This window comes from Pholcus phalangioides, unplaced genomic scaffold, assembly GCF_987345545.1.
Source record: "Pholcus phalangioides strain wild (caught in Gottingen) unplaced genomic scaffold, Ppha-v1.0 ptg000009l_1, whole genome shotgun sequence".
Lineage (NCBI taxonomy): Eukaryota > Metazoa > Arthropoda > Arachnida > Araneae > Pholcidae > Pholcus > Pholcus phalangioides.
Window position 1 is genome coordinate 37,333,706 of NW_028301602.1, and position 20,087 is coordinate 37,353,792.

The 20,087-nt window shown below is 34.7% G+C and overlaps 2 protein-coding genes across 6 annotated transcripts in view; both read right to left on the reverse strand.

Moving 5' to 3' along the window:
* The window catches only part of LOC149083017 (manganese-dependent ADP-ribose/CDP-alcohol diphosphatase-like), a 24,936-nt gene extending 18,166 nt beyond the window's left edge, over window positions 1-6,770 (reverse strand). Inside the window, exons 1-3 of one of the 3 annotated variants that reach the window (XM_089236110.1) lie at window positions 6,447-6,599; window positions 2,799-2,838; window positions 821-1,572 (exon numbers count right to left, since the gene is read on the reverse strand). In XM_089236110.1, the coding sequence (XP_089092236.1) occupies window positions 821-1,572; window positions 2,799-2,838; window positions 6,447-6,465 (811 nt within the window). In that variant the 5' untranslated portion in view covers window positions 6,466-6,599. Of the gene's footprint in view, window positions 1-820; window positions 1,573-2,798; window positions 2,839-6,446 lie in introns of all 3 variants that reach the window. The other 2 variants (XM_089236109.1, XM_089236111.1) reach the window with 2 other exon arrangements.
* Window positions 6,771-11,951: 5,181 nt separating this feature from the next.
* LOC149083018 (leukocyte receptor cluster member 8 homolog) overlaps window positions 11,952-20,087 on the reverse strand; it is a 45,821-nt gene continuing 37,685 nt past the window's right edge. For all 3 annotated transcript variants that reach the window (XM_089236114.1, XM_089236115.1, XM_089236113.1), the window contains 8 exons: window positions 19,196-19,348; window positions 18,991-19,114; window positions 18,211-18,306; window positions 17,858-17,992; window positions 17,468-17,536; window positions 16,422-16,554; window positions 15,637-15,844; window positions 11,952-13,044 (listed from right to left, as the gene is read on the reverse strand). In XM_089236114.1, the coding sequence (XP_089092240.1) occupies window positions 12,891-13,044; window positions 15,637-15,844; window positions 16,422-16,554; window positions 17,468-17,536; window positions 17,858-17,992; window positions 18,211-18,306; window positions 18,991-19,114; window positions 19,196-19,348 (1,072 nt within the window). In that variant the 3' untranslated portion in view covers window positions 11,952-12,890. The remainder of the gene's footprint in view (window positions 13,045-15,636; window positions 15,845-16,421; window positions 16,555-17,467; window positions 17,537-17,857; window positions 17,993-18,210; window positions 18,307-18,990; window positions 19,115-19,195; window positions 19,349-20,087) is intronic.

Below are 20,087 nucleotides of genomic sequence, written 5' to 3' on the forward strand. Positions count from 1 at the left end.
AAATCAATTCAAATCTTAATTCGGCCGATAAAAGGTTAAATTGGACAAAACAAAATTTTTTATTTAAAAAAAAAGTGTTTAAATCAACTAATTTAGTCGGAACTAAAACTATATATTTTTTAATTTGTCAAGCCTGGGTACATGCAGGACCCTAAAATACAATATTTATCATTCACAGGCAGCCAGGCAAGCCTGACGATACTTATATTTACATAAAAGAATCGGGCACCTGCTACTTTCACTTCTAATTACGGAAGGAAGATGGAAGAACTTCTCAAACACAAAACATGCATAATTCTTACATCATCAATGTGTTAGAAATTCCTTAGAGGAATATTCAATGTGGTGCATATTTTCTTCGGAAATCATTTTTCTTTCAGTCAAAGCTTAAGTACCGTTTCATAGTACCTGAACATTGCCCACCTAAGGGGCATTAGAGAGGGACACAATTTTCTTTGGAATTTAAATCAAATTATTTTTATGGTAATTACTCAATCTACTTAACCACACATGCACTCGTACACATTCCCTTGCAGAATTTGTAACAAATCTATACACGTTGGAATGTGTGTTCTGAGTGTGTGGCCCCAAATGTAGTTATGTTATCAGAGTTGTGCTTCTTCTAGTCAGACTGCCATCTGTCTTCCATATTTTGAAGTGAAGATGGTAAATGCTTGAATTTTTCATATTATGTATGTATCCTAGTATAGGTATCCTATTATGGTAGTTTCTGATCGGCTTCAAACCAAAAAAAATTACATGAATTCCCTTTCTACCACACAGATACAGATATTTACTCAATTCATTAACTCATACTTACCAAAAACTACAACTTTTTGATGCTTATGATCAGAATCAGCTAATTCATTCTCCAACCAAGACAACTGCTCTTGCCCCACAGCACCATTCATTTGTTGGAACCGAACATCAAGACCTTGGAGATCTCCGTCACAGTCCCAAAGATCAAAATCAGAATGTTTATGGTAACCTTCTAGAATTCTAGCCGCTTCTGCATAATGAGGATGACTAGACTTATAACCTAAAACACTTATATCAAAGCAATCTAACGATATGAACTTCAAATGTTCATTGGGTGTGAACTTATAATATAGGGTCACTGCTTCATGATCATCATCAATTAGTTGTCGAGCGGAACTGAAAATATTCAGAGGAATATCCATTTTTGCCACAGATTTGTTGAATAGCTCAGCGAGATCTTGTCGTCGAAAGTTATATAACTCATGATTCCCAACAGTATGAAATGTTGGGATCGACTGGTACGACTCAAACTTCTCGAGAGTTTTCTCGAGAGCTGTATTAGAACCATTGTTCAATCGATTCAAACCATCAATGATATCTCCTAATTGTAAAACAAAACTCACAGGTCTTGGGAAAGTTTTCCAATATTCAAAAGCATTCTCAACATGGATCAAAGCTTGTCTGTAGAATCTTATCTTAGAATTGTCATATCCAGCTGGTCTGTCATCACAATCGGCATACTGTACATCTGTCACAACACCAAATGTGGCTAAAGGTTTTGACTTACTGCAGGTAGCCATCTTACCAGTTATCCTGATGAAACAAAAAATTGTTTTATGATTTTTATAAAATGAATTTTCAAATAAATTCTATTAAATTGATTACAACGAATATACAAACACAGATGAATTCCTTTTTTATTAGAATTGAAATTAGTGTCAGAAATGAAAAATGCAGTAAATAAAACCACATGACTGTATGTCTTATACAGGTCTGAACAAATCCATTGCCAATGTCCTGGGCCTGTAAAAGATTTGTCCAGGCATTCATATTGTTGTTTTCAACTGCATGCTCAAAGCCAGCATATACAATATTGATTGAAGCAGGACTTGACAAATCACAAAAAAAAATATCTAGGCACAAAAAATTTTTACCTAGAGAAAAAGGTCCAAAATAATGTTTCTTTCGATTTTTTCAGGCCATAGTGACTCTTTCATGTTGACAGATATGCTGATATAAATTCCAAACATTTTGTGCTGTTCTCAGACTCCACTTTAGTAAATACACACAAAGAAAATTTTAGGTGCCAATATAAATTTTTAAGTCGCCATGGCGTCCTGGTGCCTGGGAATTGTCAAGTCCTGGATTTGGACATATTTTAAGCTGGGTACGTAAACTTGTGGAGATTTGTCCAGCCCTAGTCTGATAAAATATTAGATTTTTTACAAAAAAAAAAAAAAATCTGTAGCAGTCTGAATCAGGGTTTAGCACATTAAAAAAAAATATGGTGCCAGTCAAACTTCTTAAGAGCAAAGCATGATTTCGTTCTTAAAAAAAAGTTCTAAATATGAATAATGTTTTATCAACTTTTCCGGGACTTTACATCGCCTTCTTATGTTAAAAAGCCATGCTGTCATGAAGTCAGAAGATTTGGTGTCACTCAAACTCCAATCATATATAGAAAAGTTTCAGGTATTAGTACCAATTTTCTAGGCATCATGGTGAAGCGACACCTGGGATTAGCAAGCCCTGGTCCCAAGCCCACAACTTCTGTATTTCAATACATACTTATTATTTATTGGGTTCTTTATAAGACTCGAATAAAATGAAACATCTTCAGGATACAATCAATAAAATTTTCCGCTCATTACACATTAAATATTTTTCCCTTTCTGCATAACAAAATTGGTGTTTTGTCTCTTAAAAAAAAATTTTGTTAGTACGAAATATTTTTGGTATTTCTCGGACTCCATCTTAATGAGGTTCGACTGTATTTTGTGTTTAGAACTAATACTCTGTTAACCAGGGTTCATACTCACTTTCTCATGAATAAATTTCCCTGAATTTTCCAGGTTTTTCCTGTTAGAGAAAATTAAAAAAGTTCTGGTTTCATTATTAAAGTTGAAGAAGAGATTGATTTTATTTGCAAATCATTTGTGTAGCATTTAAAAACCACATTTTCTTCTCGTTCAGTTTAATAATTACATTCAGACTTCCCTTTTCTTGTTTTTCTGATTTATCATGTAATTTCTGTAAAGACGCCAGTATCATTTTATCTTGTGCTATCATTTTTTTATTCAGGGCTTAGCAAATCAAGAAAAAATCTAGATGCCAACAAAATATTTCAGGAGCCAAGCATATTTCTTCTGCCTAAGCTACTAATCACCAGGGCCGTCTTAAGAGTACCTTGACCCACCAGGAAAATTGATTTTTCTGACGATCTCCCTACCTTCCTAGAAATTATTGCTGACCAATTTGCGTGTTTAATATTGAAAATCTCAACAAGATCTTGTTATCATGAGGCCACCGTGCTGTGCTTGGGTAGGCCTATGAGTTATTAAGACGGCACTGATAGTCACGCACAGAAAATTTTAGGCAATATGAATTTTTTAGTCACCATGGCAACCTGGTGCTTAGAATTTTCCAACCCTGTTTTTTTTGTGACATGATTTAATTGAAGACATGTCTATTTATATATGATTCAATGAGTTTCGTATCTTTTGATAATGTTCCAGGTTCATTGTCCTAAATACATTGATTAGTTATTATTGTTAGTAATTTACATTGATTAGTTGTGAGAGATTTTCTTTTCGATTTCCTAGAATCCTTCAGTAAAAATTAAGTTATATTGAGCAATTCTAGGTTATTCCCTTCATTGCATGAAGAAAGATTAATTAATGTTTCTTTTTAATCACAGATTGCATTTATTTATTTTGTCCAATTTTAATTCACCCTGAAGTTCATCTATGACAGGTAAATTCATCGAAATATTTTTTCATTGGTAATGAGTAAGGCATGTGTTCTCCTGTTAATTTTCGGAAATATCAAAATAAAATGTTTTTTTACACTTTTCTATTTGTATTTAATGTTTTGTGAAGAAATTTCTATTGAATGCCACTAAAAATCTTTTGCTTGGCTTCTTTCTAAAGAAGCCAAGCAAAAGATTTTATAGCTTCTTTCCAAAGATTTTATGGCTTCTTTATTTGGCTTTTTGCTAAAGAAGCCAAGTAAACTTTTATATTGAGGAAAAAAGTGATCTAAAATTATCTTTTTTTTGATTTTTCTGATTAGGTGAACCCTTAACGTTAGTAGACATGATGAAATCAGTTACAAAAATTTTGTGTTGTCCTTAGTTTCAAATTTAACAGTCCCACACAGAAAATCTTGGGGGGGGGGGGCAATACTTAATTTTTAGTTCCCGTGGCAATCAGGCACCTGCGATTTGTCAAGCCCTGAACTGGATGCTGATTTTCTTAACTTCTTAAGTCATAGGTTTTGCCATGGCTATCATTCTGAATGCTATCTTTTGTAAACAAAACCTTTGAATATTTAGTGCATTTTTTATGAATACAAAATATTATGGTAATATATATTTCTGAAAAAAAGTCTTTAAACTGACAAGGTTATGAATAATTGAATGGTCGAATATTTTTATGATGGTGGGAGGGGTAGTACTGGACCTCTGTATGCCAGTTAACCACTTTCCGATCACAGGAAACTCCAGTGGAATGAATTCAAACAAATCTATTGTTTTTTGTTTTCTCTCTCTCCTGATAATCCCTAAGCTTTGTTGTAACTTAACGATTTTTTTTTTTCGTTTTGGTTTTTTGTATACCCGATAGTGATTTTTTTTTCTCACATAAATGATGTATCTTTCCTATAAGATTTGTTGTGTTCATTCAATGTTAATGTAGGGTGAGGGTGAAAAGAAATCTAACTTTGTACTATATTCTTATCACCTCATCTTTTATACTGTCTTACTCTTTCATATATTTGTGTGTTTTTTTTCTTTCCCTTTTTCTAACGTTTGGGTAGGTTAAGTTACTATATTTATTGCCGATGATTCGCCGGCCTTGGCGACTTTTGATCGGGTCGTCACACATGTTTGGCGCCGAAAAAAAGTCGCCAGAAATCGCCAATCTCTGGATTATACAGCACCTGTACCCGTCCCCTCTTTCCCCCACTATTTGGATGCCATGGCAACTATGCTACAGTAGGGCCCCAGGCCACGACCACCTAGATAACCTAGGTTATATAGGAGGTCGTGCCCAGGCTGGGATCTTTTGACGTCCCCCCCCTTCGGATTCAATGTTAAAGAACAAAAAAACTAAGATCCGAGACGATTCTTATCAATCCCCAGTATTGTTAAGGGCTCCAGCATCCTGCGGCAAGCACCTTTGGCGGGCCCCTTGTATAGGGAATTTATAGCATGAAAAAACAAAAAATGATGAGAATCATCTCAGGCCCTGTCAGTCCTACCCTTGTGGGGACCATGCCACCGGGCAAAGTGATATTCTAGGGCCCCTAATTAGTTGAAAGTACCTGCTTATAAATTTCTATGCTCTCTCGGAAATCATAGCACTAAATCTCATTTTAACGAGGCTTCTTACTCACTGCAGGCCCCGGGTAGACCCATGCGTTTAAGACGGCACTGGACAGAGATGATTTTGATAGGAATGGCATATATAGCATATGGCTGCACCAGAAAAAAATAATAAAAATCCAAGTTTAAATGCCAATTCGAGCAGCACCGATTTAATAAAGAAAAACCAAAATTTTTTCCCCAAACATATCAGTGACCACGCAAAACAGAGGACACGTCAGATCAGTGCCGTCTTAACACAGTGGCCCACCCGGGCACAGGGCCGGTTCGGCAAAACGCTTGGGCATTTTTCAATTGCGAGCAAATGATATTTTGGTGATAAAAAATTCGCCCCTCCCCTTTAGTTGGCGCCTTCTGCGGCCGCGTAATTCACAGGATTAAAATCCGGCCCTGCGCGGGGGGGGGGGGGGGTTCAGAAAAATAAGTGGTTGAATTTTTCGAGAATTTGCCCGGTAGGGCCTCCGAAAAATTACTTGGTCCGGGGCATGATGCTCTTAAGACGACCCTGCGTCAAAAATATTGATATTAAATATAACATTTATTCAATAATAATGTCTGTTAATTAACAGTTATCCGGAGTAATAAATTTTCTCCAAAAAAAAACCACGTTCATGTTAAATCCAAAATATTTAGCATTAAATGAATCACAAAAATTCAAAAACCACAAATAAACAGCATCCCCTTAAGACATCATGGGGCCCAAGGGCAAAATGGTTTTTCTGAGGCCCCTATCCGGCTAAAAATAATTATCCACCAATTTACATGCGAAAATTTTAACCAGTTTTTGTTATCAAGAAGCTTCTTATGCACCTCCATCTGCTCTTTAGACCACTCCCCACCCTTCCCGGGCGAAGCGTTAAGACGGCACTGTCAAATCAAGATAAATTGGTGGTTGATTAAAACAAAATTTTTGCACGCACAAGTCATTTTTTTATCTAACCTCCCGCCGATAAACAACAACAACGAAATAAAGAGAACAGGGGAAAAAAATATACACATCTCTCCGGGCGCGCTCCGCTATCATTTTTCGTATCAGTTTTGATTATAGAGATAGATAAAAAATAAATTATACACACACACATACCACGTAGAGAAAATGGCATCCAGCTGTAATCCGTAAATAATTATTTCCTCGGAAGAAGAAGGCCTCACAATCCTCTGTGCTTGTATGAGTCAGGAAGCCGCGTCTACAGGAAAAGTCCTCATTTTATCTATCTATATATTTTCGACCAAGTTCTTGGCAACTGAACAATACCCTTTCTGTTGCTTGTTAAAAAATAATTATCTAATTCTATTCTGTTTTAGCAATTTTTGATCTATCCTCGAATGTTAGTTCGGCTTGTCTGTGCCAGCTGTACTATGTAGATGCATCTTGTGGGTTTTTCTTTTCTCCAAGGCCGTATCGATCGGCGGGATTTGGAATGAACCGGTATACTCTCCGTCTGGGATGCGAAGAGAATAACAACGGGGAGGTCGGAGGGACCGTCTGCAAATTTATTGCGCTTATAAATAGATCTTCACGAAAACAGACAACAGAAAATGTGACTATCAACACAGGGCCACCCGGGGTTAACGAGAAATTAGATTCCCTTTCTCGTTAACCCTTCCTAGACTCAGGGCCGTCGTAAGAGCATCATGGGCCCCCGGGCCAAGTGAGTTTTCTGAGGCCCTACAAGGCAAATTCTCGAAAATTTCAACCAGATCTCATTTTTGTGAGGCCCCTATTAGCTTGAGGCCCCCGGGTGGGCCCATGCCTTGAGACGGCACTGCCTAGACTGGCCCGTTGCGAAAATGATAGCGGGGGCTCCTTCGCGAGCAGGTGTGTCTTAACGTGTCAATGGGGGCCCTGGCGAAGGATCTGAATCAAACAGGGGATCCGGGACTATTGAAAGTTTTCACTAATTCCGAAATAATCCCATTCATAACTTCTGAAATCATTTCTTTCAAAAATTCTGAAATTTCTTTTAGTACAGTATTCTGAAATAATTTCTTTCATAAATTCTGAAAAAAAATATTTTTCATGTTTTCTGAAATTATTTCTTTTTAAGATATTCTGAAATTATTTTTTCTATGTAGTGCAGCATTCTGAAATTACATCTTTTATGTAGTAATTAAAAAAAATTTACTAAAGTACTTAAAATAATTTCTTTCATAAAAATTCTGAAATTATTTCTTTCATAAAAATTCTGAAATTATTTCTTTAATATAGTATTTTCTAGAATGATTTCTTTTATAAATTTTCCAAAAAAAAACCATATTTTCTGAAATTATTTTTCAGAAATTTTATTATTTTTCTAATTATTAATTTCACATTGTCCTAATTTTCATTAACTGTAGAATTACTTCTTTCATATATATAATTCCAAAATTTCATTGGTTCTGAAATTCTCACAATTTTTTTCCCCTTTAAACTTCAGCGTGTGTGTGGATAACGTATAACATAATTGTGTGTTCATATATTTCGGCGTTCCTGTATATTTTGTAAGAATTTATGTTTTTCACCGAAAAATACAAAATATGATGAAATCCGGCGCAGAGTCCTTCAGAAACACACGCCCCCCCCAAAAAAAAAAATCATTAATATATGCCTCAGCAAGTGGGACAGTGGATAATGAATAAATTTTGCGTGCCTTAAAAATTTAGCCTTTTCATAAAAATTTTTACTGCTAAGTTCAGCCATCTTGCTTCATTTATTACAAAAATATCTCAATAATCATTTTCTTCGTCTCTATTACTACGAGTGGGGGAACCTCTAAACACAGGGGCGGCACTTGGGGCCTTACCTCGGGCATAGGCGGTATAGACTTGGAAGTCTGGGGGGGGGGGGGGCAAGATGATGTCGATTCATCTCGTGAAGCTTCAGCCACCGATTCATGGCTGAGGTAAAACTTCCATATGCTTTATTCCACCAATGTATCTCAATATCACATATTAAAACCTTATATTCGCTCCAGTAACAGGAAAACTCAGAAATGATCTGTCGTAGTCTGAGTTTTATAGGACTGATTCACATACGGAAAATAATTATTTCGCAAACAGCATTTTCAAATAACCAGTTCCTTCTTCCTTTTGTGAATTTTTAAACTATGTACGAATTTATGGGTCACCCACTGAGCTATAAGTAAACTTTCCTTAAAGCTCAGTGGGGTCATCCCATATATTTTTTCTGTAGGGTCTTGCGCGTATCTCCGCCCATAAATGTGGTAGATGGAGAAAAGGCTAATTGTGTGTGTGTAGAACCGTTTTCGAGATTGATAATTAAAATAAAACACTAGCTGTAATACCTGGGTTTTCTTAAATTACTGGGGGGGGGGGGGGTTTGGATTGAAAAAAGCGACAAACCCTTATGAAGGCATAAGGGTTAATTATTGTATTATACTGACAACATTAGAGAAGTGGCAAAACATTGCTATAGGAAACCCCGGTAACCGAAGTAAACATTCCGAAAGTGATTGTCGAAACTCAAACACCATTGTTGCCTGACTGGTTATCGCCCTGCTCTGACAAACTTTTAAAGTAGGCCTATCGATCCAAAATTGTAGATCTGTGTAGAGAACATACACAGACCAGAAAATCAAAATTTTATATAAACTTTTTTTCCCTGATGTGAGATTCCAAACTTAATTTAGACTACAAAAATTTCATTCGGGTCTCATCACTCTCCTTCTAGTGCAATTAATTGCTCTAAAAATCACCCATTTTTGAGGGGGAAAAATAATCGAATTTTTTGTTTTTCACTATCTTATAATACCGGTCCTATGAACTCACCTATATCCATAGAAACAATATTATGCGAGACAAGAAAAATTTTTTCAGTTTTAATTTCTCGGTTGATAGCTTTAAACTAAAAGATCTGATGGCGCGGATAGTCAAAATCAATCCGAATCTGACTTATAAAAGACTAATTTGCGAAATGATTAAGTGTGAAGGGAAAGAAACAAACTTTAATTTCCCAAATAAATGACTGACAGGTAAAGTTGAGGGGAAACACTTGCCACGTGGATGATAGAAAACAAAATTAGGAGAAAAAATCACAAAGTTCCTCCCACTAACATTCAATGTTTTAAATACAAGCAGAACGGAATTTGTATACAGTCTGGTTGAATACCTAAAAAAGGGGGTAAAACGTTCAAGAAAGAATAGGCACATGTTGATATTGTTTTGTAAACTGTATCTTATCGAATGGCTGTCTAATAATAATAACACTGATAACAGGTTATCAGCAACCACAGATGAAAACTTCCCCCCAACAATCAACCAAACAAGTTTTTTTTTGTGTGTTTATCTGTACTTTTATTCACGTTCCCTGATAACATTCCCGGCTATATCCCAAAGGCGCCGTTTCGTTCCATTCACGAGACCAATTTTTTTCACGATTACGATAGGGATGTTTTCCACGAGCAAAGCACGTGATGCCTTCTACATATATGATACGCATTCACACAATATAGGATATCCCATACGAAACAAAATATTTTCTGACGGGATATACCAACACTAGAACATGTTCAGGTGGTGTTGAATAGTCAAATTGTAGTGGGCGTTCTTGCAGCACCACCTATAGAATAAGGCCTCCCCACAAAGCTTGTGACGTCACCGAAGGCGGCCATTTCACCTGTCGCTACTGGATGTAGCAGGCCGACTCATGCGATATCTTTACCTTGCAGTATATCCAATGGCAATAGGAGAAATGGCCTTCATTGACCTCACAAGCTTCGTGCGGAGGCCGTTTTATAGGTGGTGTAGGTTCTATTCGAAAAATTAGATTCCCAGATAAATATAACATGTAAAGCAGGTTTAGGCACGCAAAAATCATTTTGCGGGCCTTTACAATATCTACGTGCACACCCCCCTTCCCTCAGGGAAAGAGGCTACTTAATTGCCATCTCCTAGAGCAGTGGTTCTCAATGTTTTGTCATCTGCGGCTCCCCAGAATAGTTAGGTAGATATTTTCCCTATGTAAAAAAACATTAAATATATATAGGCAGACAACCAATATCTACAACTCGCCACGACGCACTCAGAAAGAGTCCTAGACATGCAATGTATCTATGAGGTAATGACCTCGAACGCATTTCTATGCGGAATTTATAACGAATTAGTATGCAGCGTTGTAATATTGCCGGAGTTACGCTTGTTTCACCTTATGCTGGTGTTTCCACCTGCCTTCCATATTTTTACGAGAAAGAGGGGGTGCATGAAAATTTTCAATCTTATTTAAAATCTACTTAGCTTTCTGCACCCTAATTGAATTACATTCGTCCGATTAACTAATTGATTCATTAGGTGTATATAGTAGTCAACGATAATCAATTTTCATCAGGAAATGGATTCAATTTTGGCAATATACTGGATGCATAGCAAACGGGATATGGAATTTTACCGGGAATCGTTGATCCTATAGAGGTATACTTCCAATAGAAAAAGTTTCTAAATAATGTGTAGTACTCAGATGCCATTCATGTTTGAAGGGGTTGTATAGCTATTCAAATACAAAAAAAAAACTTTTTCTACAGTTACGTGTGCCTCAAAACTCAAGAAAAATGTTGCTGTCTTTCCCGATGCCAACAACAACAACAACAACAAAAAAATTCCATGTTTCTAAGTGCAATATTCACTGATAATCGAATTTGAAAAACGGAGGAAATTTGGGGAGAAACAGCGTTAAATGCAGGTAAAACGGTTTTCCGCACATTACAGTTGTTCTTTCCCAAATTTCCTCCGTTTTTCGAATATCTCAGTGAATATCGCACTTAGAAACAATTTTTTTTTGTTGGCATCAGGAGAGACAGGACAACATTTTCTAATTGCGTTTGGGGCACACGGGGGACAATAAAAAGTTAATTTTTTTTTTATTTGAATAACTATACCTCTTTAAATATGAATGATATATCCGATTACTACACGCTATTTGGAAACTTTTCTAATTGAAAGCATACCTCTAGGATCGACGGTTCGCCAGTATAAAGCCATACCCTGTTTACTATACACTTTGTATACTTTTGAGCCCACTCAATATTTCCAATCCACTTTACGTCACCTTCATATACAGTTCGAATATCATGAGCTGTAACAAAATTCCCTAACCCATGATAAACATGGCAATCACGTCTAGTGGTTGTGCAACATTGCCCTCTTCCACAGGAAAAGGTTTTCCATACAAAAAAGTTTCTGCCAGTGAATTAGATTTTTTTTAGTTCTTTGATATGCATAGAAAATCATCATTTACAATTTTTCCACATAAAATAAAATGATTTAACAATAGTGTAAGCCACCTCTTTCTTTTGGCACACCTTATGATACGAATAGTTAATAATTTGGCAATTAAAAGATTCTTAAAATTACAATTTGAATAAAACTGCTTCATCTTGATCATTTTTAATGGTATGGTTCTGCCCATAAACTTTGAATGGCCATCCCAATATCAGGGACGGAAAAATTTCAAATTGATGGAGTTGCTATAAAATTCTTTCTAAAGGACTTAATTACAGTATATAGAAAAAAGAACTGCATAGCCACTTTCAAATCCTAGCTATTCATTTACGATACAAGCTCATGTAGAAATGAGTGTAAAGTACAGAATCTCTCGCATGATTTAAAAAAAATATATACATATCACTTTATTCATTTTTTTTTACATGCCGTATGCATCACACTGGAGTTTACAGAGATGAACAATTTGAGCATAATTTAGACAAAAACCAATAATCAATTTTAAATAATAACAATAGGATAACTGAAGAAAAACTGACAGTTGAATTGGAATGTCACTAAAATTCTGTTTGACTGAAAAAAAAAGAGATTCCTCCAAGCAGAATAAGTTTAGTGAAATTTACAAATGTACATTAACTGTCATCCAGCTATACAAAGGATACATAAATGTGCAGGTCATAAGAATAGTTCAATAGCACAAGGCCATTATTTTTGACACAATAAAATTTTTTTTGTTATGAACCAAAAAAAAAAAATATTGTATAAAAGGGGGAAAAAAGTCATGCTATACCGAAGAGAGATTGACTGGCACCATGAAATGAATTGGACCTACAAAGAGACGCGTGACTCCTCTTCTTTCTCCAAGAGCTAGGGATGATCTTCGTCGTCGTCTTGGTCTGTCGGTTCACCCATCTTCATCATGTTGCAATTATTCTAGTCCAACTGGTAAAATCTGACACCACACCACGATTGACCATAGTCTATCTATGAGCAGCAAGCAATCTTCGAAGATTTCTCTCCAGCCATGGCACTTTAACCTAAGCTTTTGACAAAAGTTCTTGGCTAACACAAATTTGACTTCTTATCCTCGCCTAAATCAAGAACTGTAACCCCCTGGAATGAATGGTGAAACTGCAGCTACTATTTCTCTCGAGGTAGTGCGTTCAAGCTTTCCCAAAAACAGCAACTAACCTCTCCACAATGATAGTGGCATAGCATGACATTTTTTTAGAATAAATTGTATTCTATTTTAAAATATGGGTTTTTAAAATAAATGAGAGGGCCAGCTTTGCTGTAAGGCTCCCTCTAATCAAAACTATAAAGCTGCAGAATTACTTTCTTTGGTTAATAAAGCAGATTTATCTGCGTTGAGGATACACTGGACCTCCTGTAGGAAAGCCAGAGTTTCCTCTAAACCGGAAAATCCAAGCTCTTTTTGTAAAAAGATTACAGGAATCGTAGGTCGATATCTAGAAAGGGATAAATCATGGTTAATTACAAGCAATATACCATTTCTTACCTATCTGCCTAAAGATCTGAGGAGAACGAAACATATTATACAGCATATTGATTAAATGTAGATAAAAAAGAGAAATAAAAGATTTAGATTTCTCTTTGGAATCTCAGAATTACATTCTTAATTTTTAAAAAAATCAAAGTATCAGAAAAGGAACATTTCAACAAAGAGAAGTGTAAAAACTTCATGAAAGCTTTCGTGAAATATGAAAATATTCCCAACATTTAAATAAAACTAAGGACTAAGACCTCAATTATAACTCCAAACTCAATACAAGGATGAGTTTTATGTGTAAAGGTATATATTTTAATAGGAAAAGCAGCTGCAATTTTTAAAGTTCAGTTTTTGAGTTGAACATCTAACCCTGGCATTACACTATAAAAGTTAGATAAAAGATCTTACAAAATAAAAACAATAAGTCTACTGGTTAACATGTGAATGTAACCGATAAGCTTATTGGTTGCATTTTTCAAGTTTAATGAAAGAACTTTTGTAAAACTTTATAGTGTAATCCTGGCCCAAGTAAAAAAAAATCACAATCAATGAAAAGTAGGACAAGGGGAAAGTCAACTTTAAAGATATATTCTAATTTGTGTCCAATGGCAAAAGATTTCAATGACAATTTTTGTCACAATGAATTATGATAAAATTGATCCATAAAACTGATGTCACTGTCCAAAGATTTGAGTAAAAATAATTAAATGGAAATTTAAAGTTGTGTATTACACCAGATGTTTTAACACTACACTGTGTAATGATTGCAATTTAAATGTAGCAAGGCTAAAGACATAACAGACTAATGGATAACATAACTGGATCGCATGCTACAACGCTTGTTTGTTATGGCTGAATATCTTATAGACTGGGATTTGGGAGAAGAAAAAAGAACTGCTACTTTCCAGGGCCGGCTTTAAAAAAAAGATAACCCTAGTTATTTATATAAACCATATTTCTGTTCAAGTTGTACTCATTCAATATGGACAGAGAAAGACAGCAAAAGCTTATCTACATGCAGGGGTTGTTTTTTTCTCCTACTGAACACCAATACTTAATTAGTTTTAACACGCTGACTTAATATGCCCATTCTTCCACTATTACTAGAAAAAAAAGCAAGTAAATGAAATAAAAATATTGAACAAAACTAAATATCATAAGGTGAATACTGCAACTAAGCACACCTCACAAAAATAACTGCTGTGAGAGAGATGTTACAAGTTTTTTAGTTACAGCACATTCAAGTGCATGCCAAGGTGCTTTGTTTCCTATACCCGAAAATCATTAATTGCCTAGTTGTGGTAGCTACCTTGCAATGTAAAAACTTACTAGGCAACAAGCATATTTAACCCTATACATACAGGGAAGAGATCTTGTTGTTGAGTAGATAAAAGAAATAGAGTTGAGCTCTCCCTTCATTTTTCTCTTCCTATTATTGAGACTAAGCATTATTTTCTTTTTCTCCCTTGTTAGTTTAAAGAGTAAATAATAAAAATGTACACTATAATGCATATAAAGGTGGTTGGAAAGATGGAAAATCTGTTCCACCATCTTCCCCATGTCTTCAATGTTAACACCACTTAAAAAAATACCACTGTCAATTAGATTTATTGATGGTATTTCAACTGCACATTGTTCAAATTTGTTGCCAAAAGCTGTACGTAAAGGGGTTAAGCAGACCCATGTTAGAATTAATCAAATGGGCTACTTAGATCAAATACAACTTGAAAATTATAAGACACCTTTAACAAAAATATATCATGGAAAAATTAACATGAATATCAACACAATCCTTTTCCTAAAAGATAAAAAAAAAAAAAAGAAGAAAAAGTTTATTTCTTTATTGAAACTAGTTTACTTTAAGTCATTTTATAATTACAGTGAATATCAATGTTTAATGTGTGTGTAAGACCACACTCAAACTTAGCAGATCTTTGTAAAAAACGATTTACAGCCATTGTCATTTAAAGCAAGGATGAGTTGGAGCAACATTTAATAGGCATCATTTAATCAGTCAAGTAAACTGGCTTACAAAAATGATTAAATTTGTTTTAGAAAACAACTGGCTGAAATCAATAATCACAATTGAAATGTTAGGAAATTTTCTAAATAACTTCTTGTTCTGAAAGTTTTTTTTAAAGTAAAGTATTATGTTATTTAACACAAGGAATTTAAAAAAAAAAAAAAAAAATACAATCTTCATCAGAATAGAAATGCAGAACACCTATTTTATGAGAATCCAAAAAAAAAGAAGTGACATTTTTTTTCGAATAATCTCAAAAATGATAAATATGAATCATTTGTTGAGATGAGAAGAATGGCTAGTTTTCCACAATTCATATGGAAAATTAAACTAAAGAACATTCAGTTGCACTGATCTTAAATTTAAGGCAATTAAAACACTTGACGAACTACCAATTTCCTGTCATAGAAGATATGTCCAACCTCATCCACACAATCGAAATGTGTCGTTATACTTACCAACTAATGAAGCTAGAAAAAATTTAAAAAAAATAACTGATAAAAAAGAAAAACAATTGAGTATACATACGCTTTGATGTAAGCTCTCAATGCCGCTTTTCTTATCTTTACTACAAACCAATCGATTAAAAATCCTGACATCTTGGGTGCTGAAACATATAACTTAAAAAAAACATGATAACTATTTAAAATCCAAGCTTGAACTAATTTAAGAGAATGAGAAATAACTTGATTATTCTTCTCTTCTGCAGTGAGATTTGCAATAATATTTTTGATTTCTGAAAAAGAAAGAAAAAAAATTTTTAGGTAAAATTCTCAAACAAGAAAGCTAAACTTCTACATAAAGTGTGTTAATAGTAGCCTTAATTACATAGACAAGATTTGAGGCAGAAGCTGGTTAAACTCTGCGGGGGGGGGGGGGGGGGGGGAAAGGGGCAAAACTTTTTACAACACACATACACAAAATAAATAAAAGTAAGCTCCTTGTATAAATCTCATAATTATATAGAGCCTAAAGCTCTTGTATACCATATATCCCCAATTGAGAAAACTCATAAAAAAAAGGTAGAGGTTTCTATCAAAAAGGTTTGAAAAAAAAAAAAAAATTGCGAATAAATATTTTCATGGAGCAATTATTAAATATCCCGCATAAATTTGAGAGGATACATTTCATTATGGCAAGCTTTCTTCTTAGAACTTTTTTTTAAAGTACATATTACATGCAACCAAAAAATTAAATTGCATTATATTGTAAACTGTATCTTATTAATGTAATTAAGCTTCTCACACAGAGATTAAAAAAAAAAATGAATACAAAACCCATACAGGTACAAAGTAATAGCGTATAATTCTCACCTCTTGTGTCTTCTGTAAACATATTATACAAGATTCTGTAGCCTGTAAATTCCAACTTGTTTTCAGTCTGTCTAACTTCATCATAAAGAACTTTCAACTGAGACTGACATTGGTTGAACTCTGTATGATCACCCTTCAAAAATAGAATGAAAACATAAGTAATATAAGTATTTGCTGTTGAAACTGAAGTCATTTACATCGACATTACAAGAATTTACAAAAAATGTAAAGCAATAAATGTTTGAGGTGAAAATAAGTGATATAACAAGTAGAGAGCAAAGCTATGCCAAATACAAATACAAATACAAATACGACGCCACAACAGGCAAATTGCCCAACGAGGTGGCTGACTTAAGAACATCATGGATCCCCGAGCCATTTTTCGGAGGCCCCACCTACTACTGCTACACCCCAAATGCACCCCCCCGGAACCCCCCAACGAATCGGTACATGCGGGAATGTGCGTGTACGTGTAGTGCAACCTGACGTAAAGTTTTGTTTCTGTGTAATGCTTGTTATGTGTAATGCTTGTTATGTGTAGTGCTGTCATCTGCCCCCAGTTTTTCTAACTATGAGTGAAGTGTTATGGTTGAATGATTTACCGTTGTAGGACTGTTGCTCTCTGTGGCGAGACTTTTTAACGGGAGATCGGCTCGCATTTGCGCCTTGAAGTTGGGAACCACAGAAAACCAACTTCAGCCGACCACCACTGTGGGGTTCGAACCCGGATCCTCGCATCACGAGTCCGCACTATAACCACTCGACCACCACAGCGGCACAAAGTATCATAAAATTAAAATTCCAAAAAGCATACTATCTCAGGAAATATAATTTACTAGGATTTGGGCTTCAGTTCAATAAATTTTTAATGGAAAATATTCCCAGTAAGAGAATGTGCTTGATTTTATTTTTAAAATTACTTTTATATGGAGGCAATTATATTTTTTTGAAAGTTTCAGAACCTTTACTTTATTTCAAAGAAAATTGTAAAGCACTATGTACGTTTATACACACAGGTAAAATAAAACATGCAATAGTGACCTTACCTTTTCAAGTGCTATTCTAGCATGTGTTTCATATGCGTGTACCGTAAAATCATTTCTAATGCACTGAACCTAGAATGAAACATTTGAGGTAATTTAAAAATCTAATTACTGATATTGTCTTTCACATATTCTTTTCATGTGTGTATATAATATGCAAGCAAACACATACCAAACTCATAATTTATTAAGAATATTTTATACACCATGAATTTAAATAAGGTGCAAGTGAAAAAATAATTTGGGGAAAGAAAGTTTGGTGGACATGTCGAAAAAAAAATTAGAGAAAATTTATTTCCTACTCATCTGCATAATTAATCGAAAGCTTAGAAGTTGAATGCATCTATCCATACACACATCCAAGTTTTTTTTGCAATCATTCAAGTTACTCACCACAAGATCTTGTCGGATTGACTTGAGTTGTTCACACGCAAAGTGATAATCTTGATTTTCAGTCCAATGTTTCTTGACCATTTTTAAAGACTCATACAGCACCTCTACAGGACGGATTGTTGCAGGATCAACCGCCTTAAATAAAAATACAACAATGAACATAAGTTTTTTGTTTAAACCGGTTTTCAATGTTACAGGCAAAGAGAGTGTTTGAAAGATAGAGATATTAATACACTTTTTAACATTATCCCATACTATACAAAAAAAAAAAAAAATTATTATTTAACATGCGTGAAAAAATAATATCAATGAAAAGATGAAATAACTCATTAAAAATTCTTTGAGATACTAACACTGGTGATTCGAAGGAAAGGTTTCTCAATGTCTTGACATGTACCAACAATTGCATAAGTGCTCCAGTCGATGTCAGATGCATCATCAATCCCTGCCTATATTGTATAAAGAAAGGCAGAGGAAAAAGGGTTGGAGAAAAGTCATGTTGATGCTTAAAAAGATTAACAAAATTTCAAACAATTAAAGTCATAGAAGATTTGATCAACTTTGCCCAAGAATATTGAGAAGACACCAACGAATAAGGCAAATACACAAAAAATAATAAAAGTCCTAATGCATTTCAACACCAATGGGTGCTGTCTTCAGAGGAAAAATTCAACCACTAGTCTTGCTGACAGAGTTTCCCACTTGGGTCGAATACCAAATCTTAACCAAATCTAAACGACGAGTTTCCCATGGGAAACTCGGTCAGTGAGACTAGTGGTTAAATTTTTCCTCTGAAGACGGCACCCATTGGTGTTGAAATGCATTAGGACTTTTATTATTTTTTGTATATTTGCCTTATTCGTTGGTGTCTTCTCAAAATAAAAGTCAGTCACACACATATATATATTTTAAAAAATGCCTTAAGCATCTTCGACTCAATCTGATAAAGGAGAGACCCAACAATATTTAAAAACTCATGCAAATTGGAATTGTTTTGAGAAAATAAAATGGAAGTTGTCGGAACACTGGCTTTTTATCAGGTTAAAACATCTGATTACCATTACCCACACCATTATTAATACATCAAAATGTGTTCATATTTTGAGAGAAACAGAAGACTACAAAATACATACGGATGGATTATTTATCGTTAGTACTATGGATCCACCACTTTTCTTATTCCCAGACAGATCAAAACGTGCAGCTCGTTTTTGAAGCTTCTCAGATGACGAAAATTCAGATTCAACTGTGAAAGCACTGTAATAAACAAATTTGAATCAGTTATAAATAAAATAACCAATGCATTAAAATAACAATCACAATCTAGATAATACTTACAGTTTATTTTTCTTCTTGTTCTTTTTCTTCTTGCTGCTGGATGAATGAGAGTTGTTCCTAATACGATTGTCAGGTTCCACAACACTTGAGTTCATACTTTGCTTACTTGAGCTGCCGTAACTGCCACGACTAGAATCAGGTGATTCACTGTCACTGAAATGTTTTAAACTTTGAAATATTTGTTGCATATCAATACAAATTTTTCAAAATTATCAATACAAAAAAGAGTAAATAATAGAAAACAGCAATTCATTCAAGTTTCAGCATCTTTCTCTCTCATCATCAAGGATTAGAACTTCAAAGAAAACTCTCATCCATCCATCATCGGAACATTAACTAGGCACATCTTTTTGTTATGCATAGGGGGTGATTACCATTACATATTTTCAAAATAGGTAGTTGGTGAATGTAATGAATTCAATTTTGTAATGCTGTGGGTTTGATGATAGCTGTGGTAAGACTTCACCATGTACAGAAAACAGTATTATCCATGGGGTCCTCTAAGCCTAACTTTTTTTAACCTCATAGGTAGCCATGATTTATAGTCCTGAAAAAATGTAAATGGGCTATCTACTGTAACTAAAATAATCAAATGCCTAGAGGGCACGCATTTTCCAAAGTGTAGGTCAGAGCTGTTAGTTCAATGTTTTTCAACCGTCAGGTCCTGACACCAAACTGGGACTAGAGTGTGATTCATTGTTTTATTTTTCTCCATTTATTTCCCCATCAGTCATGTCGTATAATCAGGTCTTCCCCTTACAAAAGGAAATCAACTGAGCCACAGGCCTTCAAAGGTTAAGAAGGACTGTACCGGTTGATCATATAAAAAATATTTGAAATTGTCCAAACATCTAGCTTTCAAAAATTTTTAATTAATATGAGTGAACTTTTT